At 41.0% G+C, this 17,807-nt stretch overlaps 1 protein-coding gene and 1 pseudogene across 1 annotated transcript in view; one reads left to right on the forward strand and one right to left on the reverse strand.

Moving 5' to 3' along the window:
• Window positions 1-455: 455 nt before the first annotated feature.
• The window catches only part of SMIM13 (small integral membrane protein 13), a 28,873-nt gene continuing 11,521 nt past the window's right edge, over window positions 456-17,807 (forward strand). The window contains exon 1 of the mRNA XM_059399435.1: window positions 456-611. Within this exon, the coding sequence (XP_059255418.1) occupies window positions 536-611 (76 nt within the window). The 5' untranslated portion in view covers window positions 456-535. The remainder of the gene's footprint in view (window positions 612-17,807) is intronic.
• LOC132018478 (U6 snRNA-associated Sm-like protein LSm5) lies at window positions 14,976-15,278 on the reverse strand (annotated as a pseudogene).

Raw genomic sequence — 17,807 nt, forward strand, 5'->3', positions numbered from 1 at the left:
CCGCGGAGGAGGAGAGCGGTGGGCGTGCTCGGTGCTGAGCTACTGCTGGGGGAGGGGACTGGGGTCGAGAAACTGCGGCGGCCGCCGTGGGAGACGTTAGCCGCTGTCTCAGGGAGCTGAGGGGCCTCCCACCTCCCACCCTCGTCCGCCCCGGCGGAGGGCGACGAGGGCCGAGTGGCCGCCGCGCGTCTCTGTGCTCGCCCTGTCTCCCGTCCACGGGCGCGCGGCGTCCGCCATGGAAGCACATCCGGCTGTCGCCGGGGTCTCCGGGCTACGCGTCCCCGACTCCCCGGAGCGATGAGGGGGTAGGGGCGCCCTGCGTCGCGCCTTGCCGCGCGCCCGGGAGCGAAGGAGGGCCCCCTCCGCCCCCGCACCGCCCCCGTCCCGCCCCCTGGGGGCGCTGCCGAGGGGGGCGCCCGCCGCCCTTGCCACCCAGCAGCCCCCCGCGCCCGCCGCTGAAGCCCAGCACGCGCCACCGGCCCGCCCGCGCCCGCCGCTCGGCCGCCCGGCGCCGACCGCCGTCCTCCCCCCCAAGATGTGGCACAACATCGGGCTGACCCTGGTGGTGTTCGTGGCCACGCTGGTGATCGTGCTGCTGCTGATGGTGTGCGGTGAGTGGGGCATCCGCCGCGGGGCACGTCCACACGCCCGCGCACACGCCCGCGCGACTCGGGGGCTCACTTGTTCGGTTTCTTGTTTTTGTTTTTAATGGCGTGGACGGACAAGTGTCTTAAAATCGTCTGCTGTCCACCTAGCGCTAAGGACCGAGCCGGGGGAGACGTGTCCCTTCCCCAGGAGAGGCCCGCCGGCATCCTGGAGAGGGAAGGAGCGGGATCCCTGGCTGGGCATCCTGACTCGGGGTTCAGCCAGAGACTGCTTCACGGGCGGCGTCTGCCCCTGATTGCCGTTCGGAACCCTGGCTGCCCAGATTTTAACCTTGGCCTGTATTCGAAGGTGAAGGGATTGGTGACTCCTTTTCCTTTTTCAGAGGTTCTGACCCTGAGGATCATGAGAGGTTTCCCTCCCTTCACTTAATCAGGGGTAGTAGGGACAGAGTTGGGTTGGAAGCGCCCGGGAAATTGTTTACTTCGAGTTCAGGCTTAAACTGAATTCCAGGCAGCAGTGTGGAGGCGAGGCAGAATTTTAAAAACACCGGCGATATTAAACTTCCAGGGTCAGGTAACCTAACTCTGTTTGGTAATTACGGTGCTATTTTGTTTGCTGTGATTTTTTTCTTTTCTTTCTCAGGATAGGAGGATGTAAAACTTTTTCAGGGTAATATTAGCACTATTTTAGATCTTCTTGATTTCTTTATATACAATAACTGACAACCACAAGCCCCTTAGCAGAGTGACTGAGGGATTGTGAAAATTTGGGAAGTACTGAGAACCCGGTGTCAGTGAGTTTCATTTTTCATAATTCCAGTATGTATTGGAGGCTAGTTCAGCCTTCGATGCAATAATTTGTCAGAAATAAAAGTAAGTACTGTAGGGCTTATTCATTTCACGGTTAATGTACTAACTGCTCTGTATCGGCTGTGTTTGGAAAGGATGTGTGCACTTACGCAAAAGGGTTTTATATATATTTGTATTTACAGTTGCATTTTATTATATATATATATTTGTGTTTACGTACTTGTATGTTTATTTTAAATTTTCTTGCCATAGGAAGGAACCAGAGTTAACAGCCTTTCTTTTCTGATGATAAAACAATTGAACACCTTTCTCTGTTTCCTGCTTGTGACGGCAGGATTTGGGGCTAATTGTAGATATGTAAGATGCTGAAAGTAAGGAAAACCAGATCTGTGTGATTTGTTTGCCTGTGAGGAAGGAGGATGCGAACTGCTTGGAGGTGGGGATCTGTGTGGCATGTAGACCATACAGCCTTGTATAGAATATTTGCCGAATCTGTCTTTGGGGGCACCCAAATTCCCCTTTGCTACTTAACATCTTATTTGTTCTCTCAGCTCCCAATAGCTAGTTAACTTTGATTTTACTCATTTTTCTAAAAATGCCTTGCCTTTGGTTTCAGATAATACTGTGGAATGAGAGGTGAGGCGTGGTAAGTAAAACACATTTTATTTTGATTGGAAAGGTCCAGAGCTAATAGCTTTATGAAGAAAGTAATTCAAGCACTGTTTTGTTGGGAGAGCTAATGATGGTGTAGTGTCATGTTTTGACTGGGTTGGACCTGGGGCTTGGAGAGTGGAGGGCAGGCTCCAACTAGACTTGAGACTGGGGAATCTCAGGCATTGTGTTAGTTTGTGAGTACGCCGTAACAAAATACAACAACAGAAATGTATGTCCCCCTACTTCTGGAGGCAAGAAGTTCAAGATCAAGCAAGGTGTCAGCAGGGTTGATTTCTTCTGAGGCCTCTCCTTGGCTTGAAGATGACTGTCTTCTCCTTGTGTCCTCATGTAGTCTTTCTTCTGTGTGCCTGTGCCCTAATCTTTTCTAAAAAGAGGCCAGTCATATTGGATTAGGGCCTCACCCTTATAAATTCTTTTAACCTTAGTTAACTCTCTAAAAGCCCTGTCCAAGTACAGTCAGGTTGGAGATTAGAAACCTGTGACACAGGCCTGCCCCGAGAAACTCCTTACCTACTTTAATGTGGAAGTGACCGGCCCTTTGACACAGTGCTGCCTTCTAAATTTTCAGGTTTCTCAGGAGGTTTTCTTTCTCTTGTGAGTCTTGGTTGTGTGTACTTTTCTTGCCTCTCGTCCATGCTGAAATGCTTTCCACTCTCACCATTCACTGAAGTGGCCCTTGTCAAGGTCAGTAACAACTGGCCTCGATATTACCAAGTCTGTGGTCACTTAGTCCTAATTGTATTTAACCTCTCATACTCATTCTGTACAGGTGAACATTCCTTCTATGAAGTATTTCTCTTGGCTTTTGTACACTGTGTTTTCATACTACCTTCCTGATGTAGGAAAGACATTAGGATTCGAAGCCAAGAGCCAAGAAAGAATTCTTGAGATGTCTTTGGTGCAAAAAGGTGATTTTATTAAAGCTCAGGGACAGGACCCGTGGGCAGAAAGAGCTGCACTGGGGTTAGGAAGTGTGCTCCATCATATACTTTGAAGTTGGGAGGGGTTAGGGATAGGTAAGTCTCTAAGGAATTTTGGAGGCAAGATTTCCAGGACCTTGAGGGGGCTACATTTGGGTGGGAAAAGGTCATTTATTACTGTCTAATAAAACCTTAGTCCCATAGTGCTTAATTGTTTATCTTTTCCTGGCTTCTCATCCCTTAGAATTTATTTATTTAAAAAATATTTATTTGAGAGAGAGAAAGTTAGAGGGGAGGGTGAGAAGCAGACAGCACCGAGCATGGAGCCCAGCATGGGGCTTCATTCCATGACCCTGAGATGAAGACCTAAGCCAAAACCAAGGGTCAGACGCTTAACCGAATGAGCCACTCAATTGCCCCTCATTAGAATATTTTGTTAGATGTTTTTGGACCACAGTCTTTGATAGGAAATATATTTTTCCCAGTACGTTCTTAAGTATATAAATTACATATATCTGTTTATTTCTACATCTGTTAATCTTGCTATCATCTTTCTGTCTCTGAAATAAAAATTTTATGGACTAGTACTTGCCCTTATTCCATGAGATATAGTTATTTTCCATTATATTTCTGTAACATTATAATACAAATATATATTTCTATTCCCTTTCCTTCTGTTCTCTCCCCATGGTATCTTATCCAGCCCTGGAGATTTAAATATTAATTGTAACTAATGACTCAGTTTGACATCTCCAGCTCTCACTTTTCTCCTGTACCCCAGGCTCATGCATGTATCAGCCGTTTTTTCTTGATAGCCCCACTTGGAGATATAAAAAGCATCTCAAACTTTATCCGCCTAAAGCAGAACTCTTGATTTCTGTCACCTGTCTTCTCCTTTGCCCCCATCCTGTCTCAGATGTTCCCAGCACCCAAGGATGTGGGTGTCTTTGGTTTTGCCCTTTTCCTTTGGTCCCATCCCTTTTCCCTTACAAATACCAGCTCTATCTGGAAGTGTCTTCAGTTTTATGTCTTTAAGAAATGTGAAATATGTTCTCTCCTCCATGTCTGTGATCACCACTCCCATCCTCCTCTTCGGCTTGCATTAGTTTCCTAACTAGTGTCCTTTGACCCCCTCTTTTCTTTCTGATGAGGGAGCAGAAGTCTAGCTGAAGACAAAGCAGAAGCTAACACCTTGCACTCCGTCCTGCCATGGGAATGTGCGTGACATTCTTCCAGCAAGCTCCCAGCTATCTTAATGTTAATACCTTGCTAAAGGGGAAAACAAGCTTAACTTGAAAATGGCAAGGCCTCTGGTATCTCTTGGTCTTTCTTAGCATATGAAAGTTCTTTTGAAATCTGCCTTTTTTCCGTACCTCCCCCAACCCAGAGTATATCATCAATTGCTCCTCACAACCCCAGTGTAACTCCCTCTGCCCTCAGGTCCTGTCTTTGTTTTAATAAAACCACCTTTTAGCATCAGAGATGTCCAAGAAGTCTTTCTTGGCCCTTACCTCAGAACCTCACCCCACCCAACCTCACCTATATTCCATATTAGTACTCTTGTGTTAAGACCGGGTTTTCTCAAATGTTTTTAACAAAAGAAAATTTCAGAAGTTAACAGTCCTTCAATCCTCCACGCCACTGTTTCCTCTACCTATTTACTTCTATATTCGTAAATAATTTATTCACAGCTAGTTCTTGATTTTGCAGGTTTAGACATTATTTATTAACCATGGTGGAGTCCCCCCTTCTCTACCTGCATGCCGTAAGTAATGACAACTTGTGATTCATCGGAGAGTCAAGATTTAAATTTTACCTTTTTTTTTTTTTAGAGGTGGGGCGGGGCAGAGGGAAAGAGAATCTTAAGCAGGCTCCGTGCTCCTTTGGAGCTCATTTGTGAGACTGTCTCACAACCTGAAGATCATGAAGTTGAGAGTCGGACACTTAACTGACTGTACCACCCAGGCGCCCCAAGATTTATATTTTAACTGTGTAAATAGTCCCTGCTGGTTAAAGAGTGTAACATGACTACACTTAACTTTCTTATGTGGTTCTTCATTTCTCTTGAAGTTAACAGTTGCCTTTTTAATTTACCTAGGATTACTTTTTTGTGTGTGCCCCTTGTTGATTCCCTGGTCCCTTTCCCCTGCCCAATCCTAGAGCTCTCTCCTTCCTTCTCGGCCTGCCCTTCACTTTCTCTGCTGCAGACCCTGTTTCCTGGACCTCATTTCATCATCTTGCTCAGTTTATAATCTTGTTTTGCAGGAGCACATTTTCTGTTAGCTTTCTGAGGGAGAATGCATGGAAGATTTTTTGAGCTAATGCTTACCTGAAAATGTCTTTCATTGATGTCCTATGTCTTTTACTGATGTCAGAGTTTCTAGAAAAAAAAAAAAAAACAACTCTATACTTGATTGATAATTTGAATAAGTTTCAAGTGGTAGATAATTGTCATTCAGAACTTAGAAATGGTAACTTCACTGATAATCTCGCTTCCTGGACCTGATTTTAAGAAATCTGATGCCTTCTGTTTCTTTGTCTTTGTAAGTAACTTGATTCTCTTTCTAGATGCTTTCTGGTAGTTTTTTCTGTCATTGTTATTCTGAAATGTCGTACTGATATGTCTTCGTATGTTTCTTTTCCTTCTGTTTTCCTGGGCCCTTTCAATTAAAAAAAACTTGGGTTAGTTGGAGGTTGGACCTTATGGGCTGATTTCTCTAGTATTACCTGTTTATCTCCTATTTTCTATCATGTCTCCTCTCCCTTCTGGCATATGTTTTGGGTTTTAGCTTCTCTTATGTTTTTATTTATCCAGTTTTTAATGTCAGAACTTTCTTGTTTTCTGATTGCTTTGCCAGCATCTGTTTTGCATTATGTAATATGTTGTTTCTATGACTGTATTAGTTACACAGTTGACCCTTCAACAACATGAGGGTTGGGATGCCAACCCCCCCACCCCACCCTGCACAGTTAAAAATCTATGGATAACTTTTGACTTCTTAAAAACTTAACTACTAATAGTCTTCTTTTGACTGGAAGTCTTATTGAGAACAGAGTTAACACAAATTTTATATATCTAATGTGTTCTTGCAAGAAGGTGGAAAAGAAAATGTTATTAAGAAAGTCATAAGGAAGAAAAAATACATTTATAGTACTGTACTATATTTGTTGAAGAAATTCTGGACCCACACAATTCAAACCTGTGTTGTTTAAGGATCTATTGTAGTTTCTAATAAGGTGTTTTTCTTCTCCCTGCGCAATTGTCTTTGTTTCTTCCATGTATTTTCTTTTCTTTTTTTTTTTTTTTAAGATTTTATTTATTTTATTTGTCAGAGATCACAAGTAGGCAGAGAGAGATAGAGAGAGAGGAGGAAGCAGGCTCCCTGCTGAGCAGAGAGCCCAATGCGGGACTCGATCCCAGGACCCTGAGATCATGACCTGAGTCGAAGGCAAAGGCTTTAACCCACTGAGCCACCCAGGCGCCCCCTATGTATTTTCTTATGGTTTGTTTGCTTTGGACTCTTTGTGATTGAAGATTTTTACAAATGGTCAGTGCTCTGTTCTGTATTCTTATTTATGGATGAGGGAGTAAAAGAAGGTAATAAATTCCCAGTGTCAATTCTGGCAGCAGGTTGGCCTCTATCTGGAAATGTCCGTGTTATTCCATCTTACCAGAGGGGAATGCTCTCATTTTCGGGTGTTATAAGCTTGGCTGCCCGCATGACAGTTTTGTAAATAGACTCTCAGCCAATCCTTTTTTCTTCCTTTCTCAATCCTTCTTCCGGCCTGAAATCCTGATCTTTCCTTAATTCTCGATTGGATTTTGGCTCCAGTTGCTGTCCTTTTTCCCCCGCCATCCAGACTTCTGTTTCCTTTGGTCTGCTAGATCATTTACCACTCTTTTAAACATGCTTAACACCTATCCTCTAGTGGCTCCATTTCCCTTGAAATACAATCTAGATCCTTACTGTGACTACAAGGATCTGAGGGATAGAGTCCCTCCTGCTTCTCCATGCCCCTCCCCCCACCACTACTCTCTTGTTGTTCCACACAGGCCAGCCTTGTACTCTCCCCAGGGCCTTTACCCTCAGTCTTTTCTGGCTGTTCATGTGACTGGTTCTTCTTCAGCCGGGTTTCACATCAACCGCCCAGTCCACCTAGGGCGACTCATCCAGTTACTCTTTATCTTACTGACCCTTGGTTTTCTGAGCACTCAGCCCTTTCTGAAATGAGCTGTTTATGTGGTTTTGCTCCCATCAGTTTGGGCTCCATGAATACAGGGACCCTGTTTGGCTAATTCACTGCCCTGTCCTTGGATTTTAGAGTAGTGCCTGGCATGTAGTAGGTCCTCATAGTTGAAGGAAGAACGAAGAAAAATTGCTCAGTACAAATTACTTCAATACCCATTACAAATTACAAATAAGTCTTAAGTGTGGTACAAACCAAGTTTGTCTCAAGATGGATGAATTTTATATTACTCAGTACACCCGTGATCAGATGCTGTGGCGGTGCTCAGGGGTACCCAGAAATTAACAAGTGTAATTCATGTTCTTGAGGACCTTATACTCCAGGAAGGAAGGTACGTATATGGGAGCTTCAGTACAACCTAGGCTTCTGAGCTCCAGTTTCACATACACGACTCTGCTCCTTTTTCTTGTTTCACAGAGAAGCTCAGAATCTTTACCTAAAACAACTGCTTGTTTTTAGGTTATGCGTGAAATCTTGGGCATTGTTTTACCTTCTTATTCATTCCCAGTTATTGGGCCATATATCATATACCTGTTCATCCCCCAAATATTTGAGCATCTCTTACAAGCTTGGTTCTAAGAAAAGCCTACTAATGTAGGTATACTGTATTTTATGAGAAATTCATCAAGTTAGGTGTGTGTATTCATTCCCTGGTAATTACCTTCCTTTTTTTAAATGGAATTCCCATCATTTTTTTTTGTTTAAATTCAGTTAATTAACGTATAGCGTATTATTAGTTTTAGAGGTAGAGTTCAGTGATTCATCACTCTCGTATAATGCCCAGTGTCATTATATCATGTGCCCTCCCTAATGTCCATCACCCAGTTACCCTATCCCCCCATCCCCCTCCAGCAACCCTCAGTTTGTTTTCTGTGATTAAGAGTCTCTTATGGTTTGTCTGCCTCTCTGATTTTGTCTTATTTTATTTTTTCCTCCCTTCCTCTATGATCCTCTTTTGTTCCTTAAATTCTGCCTATGAGTGAGATCATATGACAGTTGTCTTTCTGATTGACTTATTTCACTTAGCATAATACCCTCTAGTTCTATCCACATTATTGCAAATGGCAAGATTTCACTTTTTTGATTGCTGAGTAGTATTCCATTGTGTCCGTACATGTGTGTATATATGTATATGTATGTATATATCTATCACATCTTCTTTACCCATTTATCTGTCCATGGGCCTCTGGACTCTTTTTGTAGTTTGGCTGTTGTAGACATTGCTGCTGTGTATCTTTGGGGTAAATACCCCATAGTGCAATTGCTGGATCGTAGGGTAGCTCTATTTTCAACTTTCTGAGGAACCTCTATAGCTTGCATTCCCGCCAACAGCCTGGAGGGCTCTCCTTTCTCTGCATCTTTGCCAACATCTTTTGTTTCCTGTCTTGTTAATTACAGCCATTCTAACTGGTGTGAGGTAGTATCTCATTGTGGTTTTATGAGTGATGTTGAGCACTATTTCATGTGCCTGTTGGCCATTTGGGTGTCTTTGGAGAAATGTCTGTTCCTGTCTTCTGCCAAATTCTTGATTGGATTATTTGTTCTTTGGGTGTTTGATAAATTCTTTATAGATTTTGGATACTAGCCCTTTATCTGATAAGACATTTGCAGATATCTTCTCCCATTCTGTTGATTGTTTTTAGTTTTGTTAATTGTTTCCTTGGCTGTGCAAAAGGTTTTTTATATTGATTAAGTCCTGTAGTTCATTTTTGCCTTTGTTTCCCTTGGCTTTGCAGACCTGTCTAGCAGGAAGTTGGTGTCCAAAGTCACACAGGTTGCTGCCTGTGTTCTCCTCTAGGATTTTGATGGGTTCCTATCTCTCACATTTGTGTCTTTCAACCATCTTGAGTCTCTTTTTGTGTATGGTGTAAAGAAATGACCCAGTTTCGCTCTTCCTGCATGTAGCTGTCCAATTTTACCAACATCATTTGTTGAAGAGACGGTTTCTTTCCCATTGGATACTCTTTCCTGCTTTGTCGAAGGTGAGTTGACCATAGAGTTGAGGGTCCATTTCTGGGTTCTCTATTCTGTTCCATTGATCTGTGTGTCTGTTTTTGTGCCATTTACCTTGCTATCTTGATGATGACAACTTTGTAATAGAGCTTGAAGTCTAGAATTGTGATTCCACTGGCTTTTTCTTTTCAACATTCCTTTGGCTATTTGGGGTCCTTTCTGGTTCCATATAAATTTAAGGATTATTTGTTCCAGCTCTGTGAAAAAAGTTGATAGTATTTTGATAGGGATTGCATTAATGTGTAGATTGTTCTAGGTAGCATAGATATTTTAACAATGTTCTTCCAATCTATGAGCATGAAATGTTTTTCTACTTCTTTGTCTTCCTCATTTTCTTTCGTGAGTGCTCTATAGTTTTCTGAGTACAGATCCTTTGCCTCTTTGGTTAGGTTTATTCATTGGTATCTTATGGTTTTGGGTGCAGTTGTAAATGGGATCAACTCTTAAATTTTTCTTCTTTCTCCTTTGTGTATATAAATGCAGCTAATTTCTATGCATTGATTATGTATCCTGACACTTTGCTGAATTCCTGTATGAGTTCTAACAATTTTGGGGTGGAGTCTTTTGACTCCATTTGGATTTTCCAGGTAGAGTATACTGTCATCTGTTTGACTTCTTTGCCTATTCGGATGCCTTTTCTTTCTTTTTGTTGTCGAATTGCTGAGGCTAGGACTTCCAGTACTATGTTGAACAACAGTGATGAAAGTGGGTCTCCTTGTTGTGTTCTTGACCTTAGAAGAAAGCTCTCAGTTTTTCCCCATTGAGAATGATATTCGCTGTGAACTTTTTGTTCACAAACAGTTTTTGTTTTTGTTGTTCTTGTTTTTGTTTTTGAACTTATGGCTTTTAGGATACAATTACCTTTATTTTAAACAGAAACAAACTTTCTTTGCCCATGGCTTCAGGAGCAATCATCAAGTACTGATTTCATCTCAGTGGGATAATAACTATATTTGGTCTTTGTCCCTGGTCTCTGGCAGAAAGTTCCCCAACCCTTAGAATTTACTGAGTGAGGGGCACCTGGGTGGCTCAGTGGGTTAAGCCTCTGCCTTCAGCTCGGGTCGTGATCCCAGGACCCTGGGATCGAGCCCCACATGGGGCTCTCTGGTCACCAGGGAGCCTGCTTCCCTCTCTCTCTCTGTCTGCCTCTCTGCCTACTTGTGATCTCTGTCAAATAAATAAAATCTTTAAAAAAAAAAAAAAAAAAAGAATTTACTGAGTGATGGTAGCATCTTCTGTTATTTATAACAAGCCTCTTCTGACCATGCCTGGATTTCTGCTCAGGCTGTGGCTCAGGGTGGGGCCCCTAGGTGGTTTGAGGACAGGGGCTAGTCACTAAAAAGACTAAACGGGATTAAAGAATGAGAAGTTCAGCTCCATCCCCTGACCTCCAGGGAGGGAGAGGGTCTGGAGATGGGGTTATAAACACTCTTGAAGAAGGAGTATAATAAACGTATCTAAAGCCACATTCTTGATCTAGGAGCCTTCTCTATCTCCATAAATGGCAACTTTGTCACGGCCATTCCAGTTGTCTTTGAGGCTTCCCTGACCTCTCTGTAAGACATAAGCCTCTCATATATCTACCCCCTTTCCCCTTACAATGCTCTATTTTTGCCTAGAATTCTAACTTACGGGGCAAATACGTTTCAGTGAGATTGGTATTTGGAACATAGTAAGTGCTGCGTGAGTATTCAGATGAATGAATTTTTGGTCCTTGAAGAATTGGCTAGGATGAGGTTATAGATGGAGGCAGGAAGCACATGGATTGTAGCATTTTATACGCATCTCCTGCAGAATTTATGCTTTCTGATAGGCAGTGGGGAGCTAAGAGTTTTTATCAGGAACTTAGAATTTTGTACGCTCACCTTCATACAGTGTGAGGAGCGGGAGGCTAGAAGTAAGGAAACCAGATAGGTTGGTCTTAAGGTTGATCAGAGTTAAATAAAGGAGGTAACTGTGTTGGGGCTGGGAGCAGTGTTGGTCAGACTGTAGCCTGGCCCAGCAATGCCTGCCATTTCTGTCTGCTCTGCCTGCCCCTGTGTCTACAAAGCATAGGATATTGAAGTCTTTAAATCACAGGAGAGTATCCATGGGGGCCTACATGAGAGAGAAGTAGTTGTCTTGGTGTGTAGATTCCCCTTCCTCCAGGGGTTGGCTTGGCTGTGCTCCCTAGTTCAACGTGGCTTAACAGACTGTGGACAGACTGAGATTTGCAGGCCTTGTTGAGTGCCCGGTTCAGGGTTCCTGCTGTGCCAAACAGGGTCAGGGAGTTAGTGACCAGAGCCGCACTCTGGCTGATCTAGCTTTACAGACTGCCAGCACTGCCACTTACTAGCTGTGTGACTTGAGCAGCACGCATAACCTCTTAATTTCAGCCCGCAGACAAATGCAAATAATAGAATCTGGGAATACTGAAGATTGATCTATTTCTGCTTATGTAGCTCCCATTCAGGTACAAGTGAAGAAATAGGAATTAACTGGTGTGTGGAAAATAGTTTTTCAAAGATTAAATCGGGTGTTAGAATGATATACATTTCAAAGATAATGAGAGAATAAGGTAAAACGTGTTCATCACAGAAAAGTGTGGAGAGAAAGTACAAATTTGATAAGTTTAAGCAAGTATACGCAGTGGTGTGACCAGCACCACAGTCGAGATAACAGAACATTTTGAGCACTCTGGAAGATTCCCTCATGTCCTTTTGTAGTCCGACCTCAAGCTCCTTGGAACAGTTGCCCTGCTTTCCATAACCATAATTTTGCCTTTTCTAGAATTTAATGTAAATGGAGTCATGCAGCAAGTCTTTTGTGTTTGAGTTCTTTCACTTAGCATAAGGCTCTTGAAAGCCATCTGTATTGTTGTATATATCAGTGATTCATTTTTTTAAATTGATGGTTAATATCCCATTGGATGGGTATACACAGTTTGTTAATCCAGTTGCTTACTGGTGGATGTTAGGGTTTTGAGTTTGGGGCTGTTACAAGTATTACTGCTATTGTTAGTATTCATTTACAAGTCTTGGTGGGGATATATGTTCTCGTTTCTCTTGGGTAAATTTATAAGAAATTGCCAACTGTTTTCCATTGCCAACAGCCATGTTGTCAAGTGTCTGTTTAAATTCTTTGCCCGCTTAAGAAATTGCATTGGTCTTTTTCTTTTTAATTTCTTATTTTTTATAAACATGCATTGTCTTTTTATTATCAAGTTGTAACCATTCTTATTTATTTTGGGTACAGTCTTTATCAGATACATGTTTTGTAGATACTTTTCTTTGAAGTAATTTTTTGTGTTTGGTATAGGTTAAGGATCAGGGTTCTTTTTACATAAGGGTGTTTTAGCATCAGTTATTGAAAAGGCAGTTGTTGGAAATCACTTGATCATCTCTATTTGGGTTTATTTCTGGACTCTTCTTTTCCACTGACATATATGTATCTTTATGCCAATTGTGTAGGTTATGCAGTGTTATTGTTTTCAAAATGTTTACTGTTTTAGATCCTTTGCATTTCCTTATGAGCTTTAGAATCAGCTTGTTAAAATAGATCTATTCAAGTTGGAGAGAATAGACTTGTTAATCTTACAATCCATGGCCATATTGTATCTCTTTATTTTTATTTTTATTTATTTATTTTCTTAGGACTATAATTTTTCTCAGCAACATTTTATGTATTTCAGTATATAATACAGTTCTTGCACTAATTTTGTCAAATTTAACTGCAAAGTTTTCATAGTTTTGATGCTGTTGTACATGGTACTCATTTAATGTTTGCTGTAAATATATAGAAATACAAATGACTTTTGTATATTGGCAGTATATTCTACAAAACTGCAAAATTCACTTATAACCTTTATTTTTTTGTAAATTCCATAGAATTTTTTACCCAGAGGTTTTATACCAACTGCAAATGAAGATTGTTTTACCTATTCCTTTCAGTGTCTCTGTCTTTTAGTTTTTGCCTCATTGAAAGAAATGGGTGAGAGCAGATCTTTCTCTTTGATCTTTTGTAGAGAAACAGTCTCTCACTGTTCAGTTTAATGTTAGCTGTAGTTTGTAGATATTCTTTATCAGGTCAGAAAAGGAAACTTTCCTTCTTACTTTGAAATTTTTTTAAAAATTAGCAGTGGATGTTGGATTTCTTTTCACATGTTTTTTCTGCATTGAGATGATCATGGCATTTTTCTCTAAGTCTGTTTGTATGGTGTATTACATTAAATTTTGAATGTTAAAACATTCCTCAGATAAGCCCTTTTTATATATTGATGGGTTATGCTTTTCATATATTGCAGTATTTGATTTACTAAAAATGTAAGGTTTTCCCATTTACATTCATGAGGAATATTAGTAGCTTTCTTAAATGCCTTTATCTGGTTTTGTCACAATGGTCATGTAAGACCTAATCAGTAAGTTGGGAAGTGTTCCTCTTTTAATTCTTGTAAGAGTTTGCTCAGAATTAGGATGTTAGTTTTCTGTTGCTGCATAACAAATTACCACAAACTTCACAGTTTATGACAACATATAATTATTAGCTCAGTTTCTGCAGGTTCAGAGTCTGGATATGGCTTAAGCTGGGTCCCCTGTTCTCCATCTCACGGGTGCATTCAGTGCCTGTCTCTTAGGACTGCTGACAGAATTCAGTTCCTTGTGACTGACTGTAGCACTTAGAGTGGCTTGCTTTAAGTCAACAGGAGAATCTCTGTGATACCAAGGAAGGTCTCAGTCTCTCTTTTAAAGATTTATGCTTAATTAAGTTGGGTCTACCTACTGTAATTTCTCTTTTCAGTAACTCAGAATCAACTGATGGAGGTCTGCAAAATCCTTCTACGTTTATCACATAACCTGCCCCATCACCCTTGCTGTATTCTTTTGGTTGGAAGTAGATCACAGGTTCCATCCCCACGTGGAAAAGGTCACACAAGAGGTACACATGGCTTGATTCATTGAGGTTACTAAGCTAAATCTGCCACAGTGTGTATGATTTCTTTCTTAAGTGTTTGGTAGAATTAATCTGGGCTAGGACTTTTCTTTTGAGGAAATTATTAAGTACACATTGAATTTCTTTGCTAGGTACTGAGCTGTTCTAGTTATCTGTTTGTTTTGTGAGTTTTCATAGTTTGTGCTTTTCAAGCATTTTAATCTGAATTGTGTAATTTTTAAAAATAAAGTTTGTAATATTGTCATTACCCTTTTAATATCTGTGGGATCTACGGTGATGTCTTCCTTTTCATTCCTTATTTGTGTATCCTTTTTTTTTCCCCCACATGATCAGTTTGGCTGGAGGTGTATACATTTTACTGATCATTTTGAAGAATTAACTTTGATTTGTGTTTTTCCCCCTTTATTATTCGTCCATATTCTGTGTAATTGCTTTGCGCTTTTCTCTTTATTTTCTTCTACTTATTCTGAGTTTAATTTGTACTTCTCTAGTTTTTCATGGTAGAAGCTTAGGATATTGATTTTAGGCCTTTTTTTTTTTTAATAGTTAATAAATCTCTTTGTGGGTATTGCTTTTATTTTATGTTTTTTAACCCAAAACATTTTTATTTTAGTCTTCAAAGAACAAACTGTTCTTCTTTTTCCAAGATAATAGTGGTTAATTTACAAAAGTGGGCATTTACAAATGCATCTTCAAAATATTTCCCTTTAACGTGAAACTTGGCTTTATAGAATCCAAACATTAAAAGGTTAAAAAATTTTTTTCTATTTTGTTATTATAGGACAAAACAGAGAAAGTCCAGGAAATCCATCCATACTTCAGAACCTTCTCTAGGAACTAGCATTGTTGTATTATTTCCATTTAGCAGAATTTCATCTAATTTAGTGATCCTTCTTCCTTCTGGTGTGATTTCACTCAGTGACATCCTCCAGTACCATATTGACAAAGTCCTCAAATCCCAAGAGTGCCAACCATTTTTTTGTCACTTTACATCACAGTGAATTCTTCATCCTATACTTTTGTCCACAAGCTTTAGAGGCAGCAGTTGCAATGGGTTAGTGGTAGGGTTAGCTGCCATGGCTATGCCAGAAGTCACGGGTATTGCTTTTGATCTAAACAAAAAATTTTCCTGGGGGTCAGGGAGAGGAGTCCTGGGTGGGGGGATGGGCTACGTAGGCGATGGGCATTAAGGAGGACATTTGTTGTGATGAGCACCAGGTGTTGTATGTAAGTGATGAATCGCTAAATTCTATTCCTGAAATCAATACTACTACACTATATTTTGACTAACCTGAATTTAAATTAAAAAAAAAAATTCCATTCAAACTATTTTTATGTTTCACTTGTGATTTCTCTTTGGAATGGATTATTTAGGAGTATGTTGTTTAAACTTTGAATATTTGAATTTTTTCCCCAATACTATTTTGTCATCAATTTCTAGTTTAATTTTGTTATGGTCAGAAAATATATTTTGTATAAAAAAATAAGAAGGTTTACCCTTAAAGTTAATGAGACTGATTAATGTTATATTTTGGTAAATGTTCTATGTACACTTGAAAAGAATGATTCTTTTATAGTTATTGAATAGAATGTATTGTATATGTCAGATCAACTTGGTTGATAAGGCTGCTCGGTGTCTTAAAGCAGTTCTCTCCATTTATAACTATATTATGTAGCAGGCATCTTCAGGCTCTGAAATGGGTTAATTGGTGAAAGTCATTATACCCTTAAGTTCATGGGTAGTTTTGTCTGCGTGTTGGGGGGCTGAGACCATGGAGATTGGTTGATTTGAGTGTCTCCTCTGTACCAGGTACTGTTGAAGACATAGGGAACAAAGTGGAAGACATTGATAAACCATACATTTCCTTGTCTTCAGAAACTTGTGTTTGGGGGGGAATGGGAGACAGTTATTAATGCAGTGAAGGGTGGAAGTGAGTGTGGAGTGCTAAAGCAGTCACCCAAGACGACAACATTATACTGAAGAGAGTGCAGTAGAAAGGTATAGAAGTTATGTACAAATGACGTTCAAAATTCTTAATAATGGTGGTAGTAGTAGCCTTGTGTCTCTAGTGAGCCCGTGAGAGGAAGGGACTGGAACCTAGGAGACAGTGACAATGGGTAACGTTTGATAGGTGTTTCTTAACGTGCCATGCATTCTCTTCACTGTTACCCTTTGAGAGTGGGTACTATTATCTCCATTTAACGCAGGAGGAAACTGAGGCACATGGAGGTTAACTGGCTCAAGTTGCGGTTAAGTTGCTGAGTTGGGATTCTTGGCCAAGCAGTGTGGCTCCAGCCTGCATGTGAGCTGTCAGCCGTTATACTGATAATCCAGTCGACAGATAGTAAGGATTTGGTGTAGGCTCGAGAATGGCATTGGGAATGTAGAGAAGGAAAACAGATGGCAGAGGGCTTATTGAGGTAGAATCTTAAGCACTAAGGGAGAAGAGGGGTCAGTGTGCTGAAAAGGAACTGTTTCTCACCAGAGAGATGGGGAGAGAATGTAATACCCATAACAGAAATCTGAAAATCGAAGAAGGAGCTGCAGGATATATATATACTTTGTAAAGTTGTCTTCAAGCCAGCCAAGCCAATTCCTGTCTGGGGTTCAAGAAAGGTGGAGGGAAAATGTGGTTAGCATTTGTCATAGAGGTAACATGTTGATCTGTGGGTGCGTCGTGGTCACCAAAGAGAGAAGAAAATAGAGAAGAGGTTGTAAAAGGCAACTTAAAAAATGTCCTGTGTGTTGGATCGGAGAGTTTTGGATGTGGAGGTGTTACAGTTCAGCGTGTTGATTCGGTAATGGTATCTCCAGGGGCTCATCATCCCCTGTTGCCCAGTGTGTGGTCACGAAAGGGGCGTGTGCCGTAGAGGGTATGATATGGTGGCACGAGGAGCATGGCTCTATTTTTACTTCGCCTTGTCTGTGGCCTTGGATAAATTATCCTGGAAGTGAGCCTTAGCTGCCTTCAGAGAAAAATAAAAATCAGAGGACTGAAAATGGAAAAGAGCTTTGTACAACTTGAGATTGGTATTGAGGCAGTTAGTTAACCACTTAGGTGCCGTTGTGAACGTGGGATTATGTAACTCCATTGGAATGATGCCCCAAAGACAGACATTTGTGATTATACTGTAGGTGGGCTTTTGACCCAAGAAGATCCTGGGGAGTGAAATAAAATTCTCAGTCTATTTAGTGTTTTGGGCTTTAGCCATACTTCCACCATGAAGATCTGAGAAATTAGAGAACACTTAAATTTTGTTGCTCTCTTGCCTAGCTGGCCTTCTTCAATGGCTGAGTCACTTTGAGCCTTTATTTTCTTATCTAGAAATTGGTGATAATGATTCCCGTCTCATTAATTCAGAGGGCAGTTGGGAGGATTACAGGACTGTTGAATAGAAAAGCACTTTGTAAACTGAGAGCTCTATAATTATAGCTGTCCCTTGGGTTTGGGTTGTGTCGATGGTGTTGGTTCATCTCTCAGGTTCATCTTGCTATCACTACCCTTCCACTGCCAGCACCTTTATCTTGCAGAGAAAAACAATGTACAGTGTGTTTCATGAAACTCATCCTTTGAACCAGTGCTTCGTTATTGGCACACACAACTGA

The sequence above is a fragment of the Mustela nigripes genome, chromosome 5 (genome assembly GCF_022355385.1).
Source record: "Mustela nigripes isolate SB6536 chromosome 5, MUSNIG.SB6536, whole genome shotgun sequence".
Taxonomy (NCBI): domain Eukaryota; kingdom Metazoa; phylum Chordata; class Mammalia; order Carnivora; family Mustelidae; genus Mustela; species Mustela nigripes.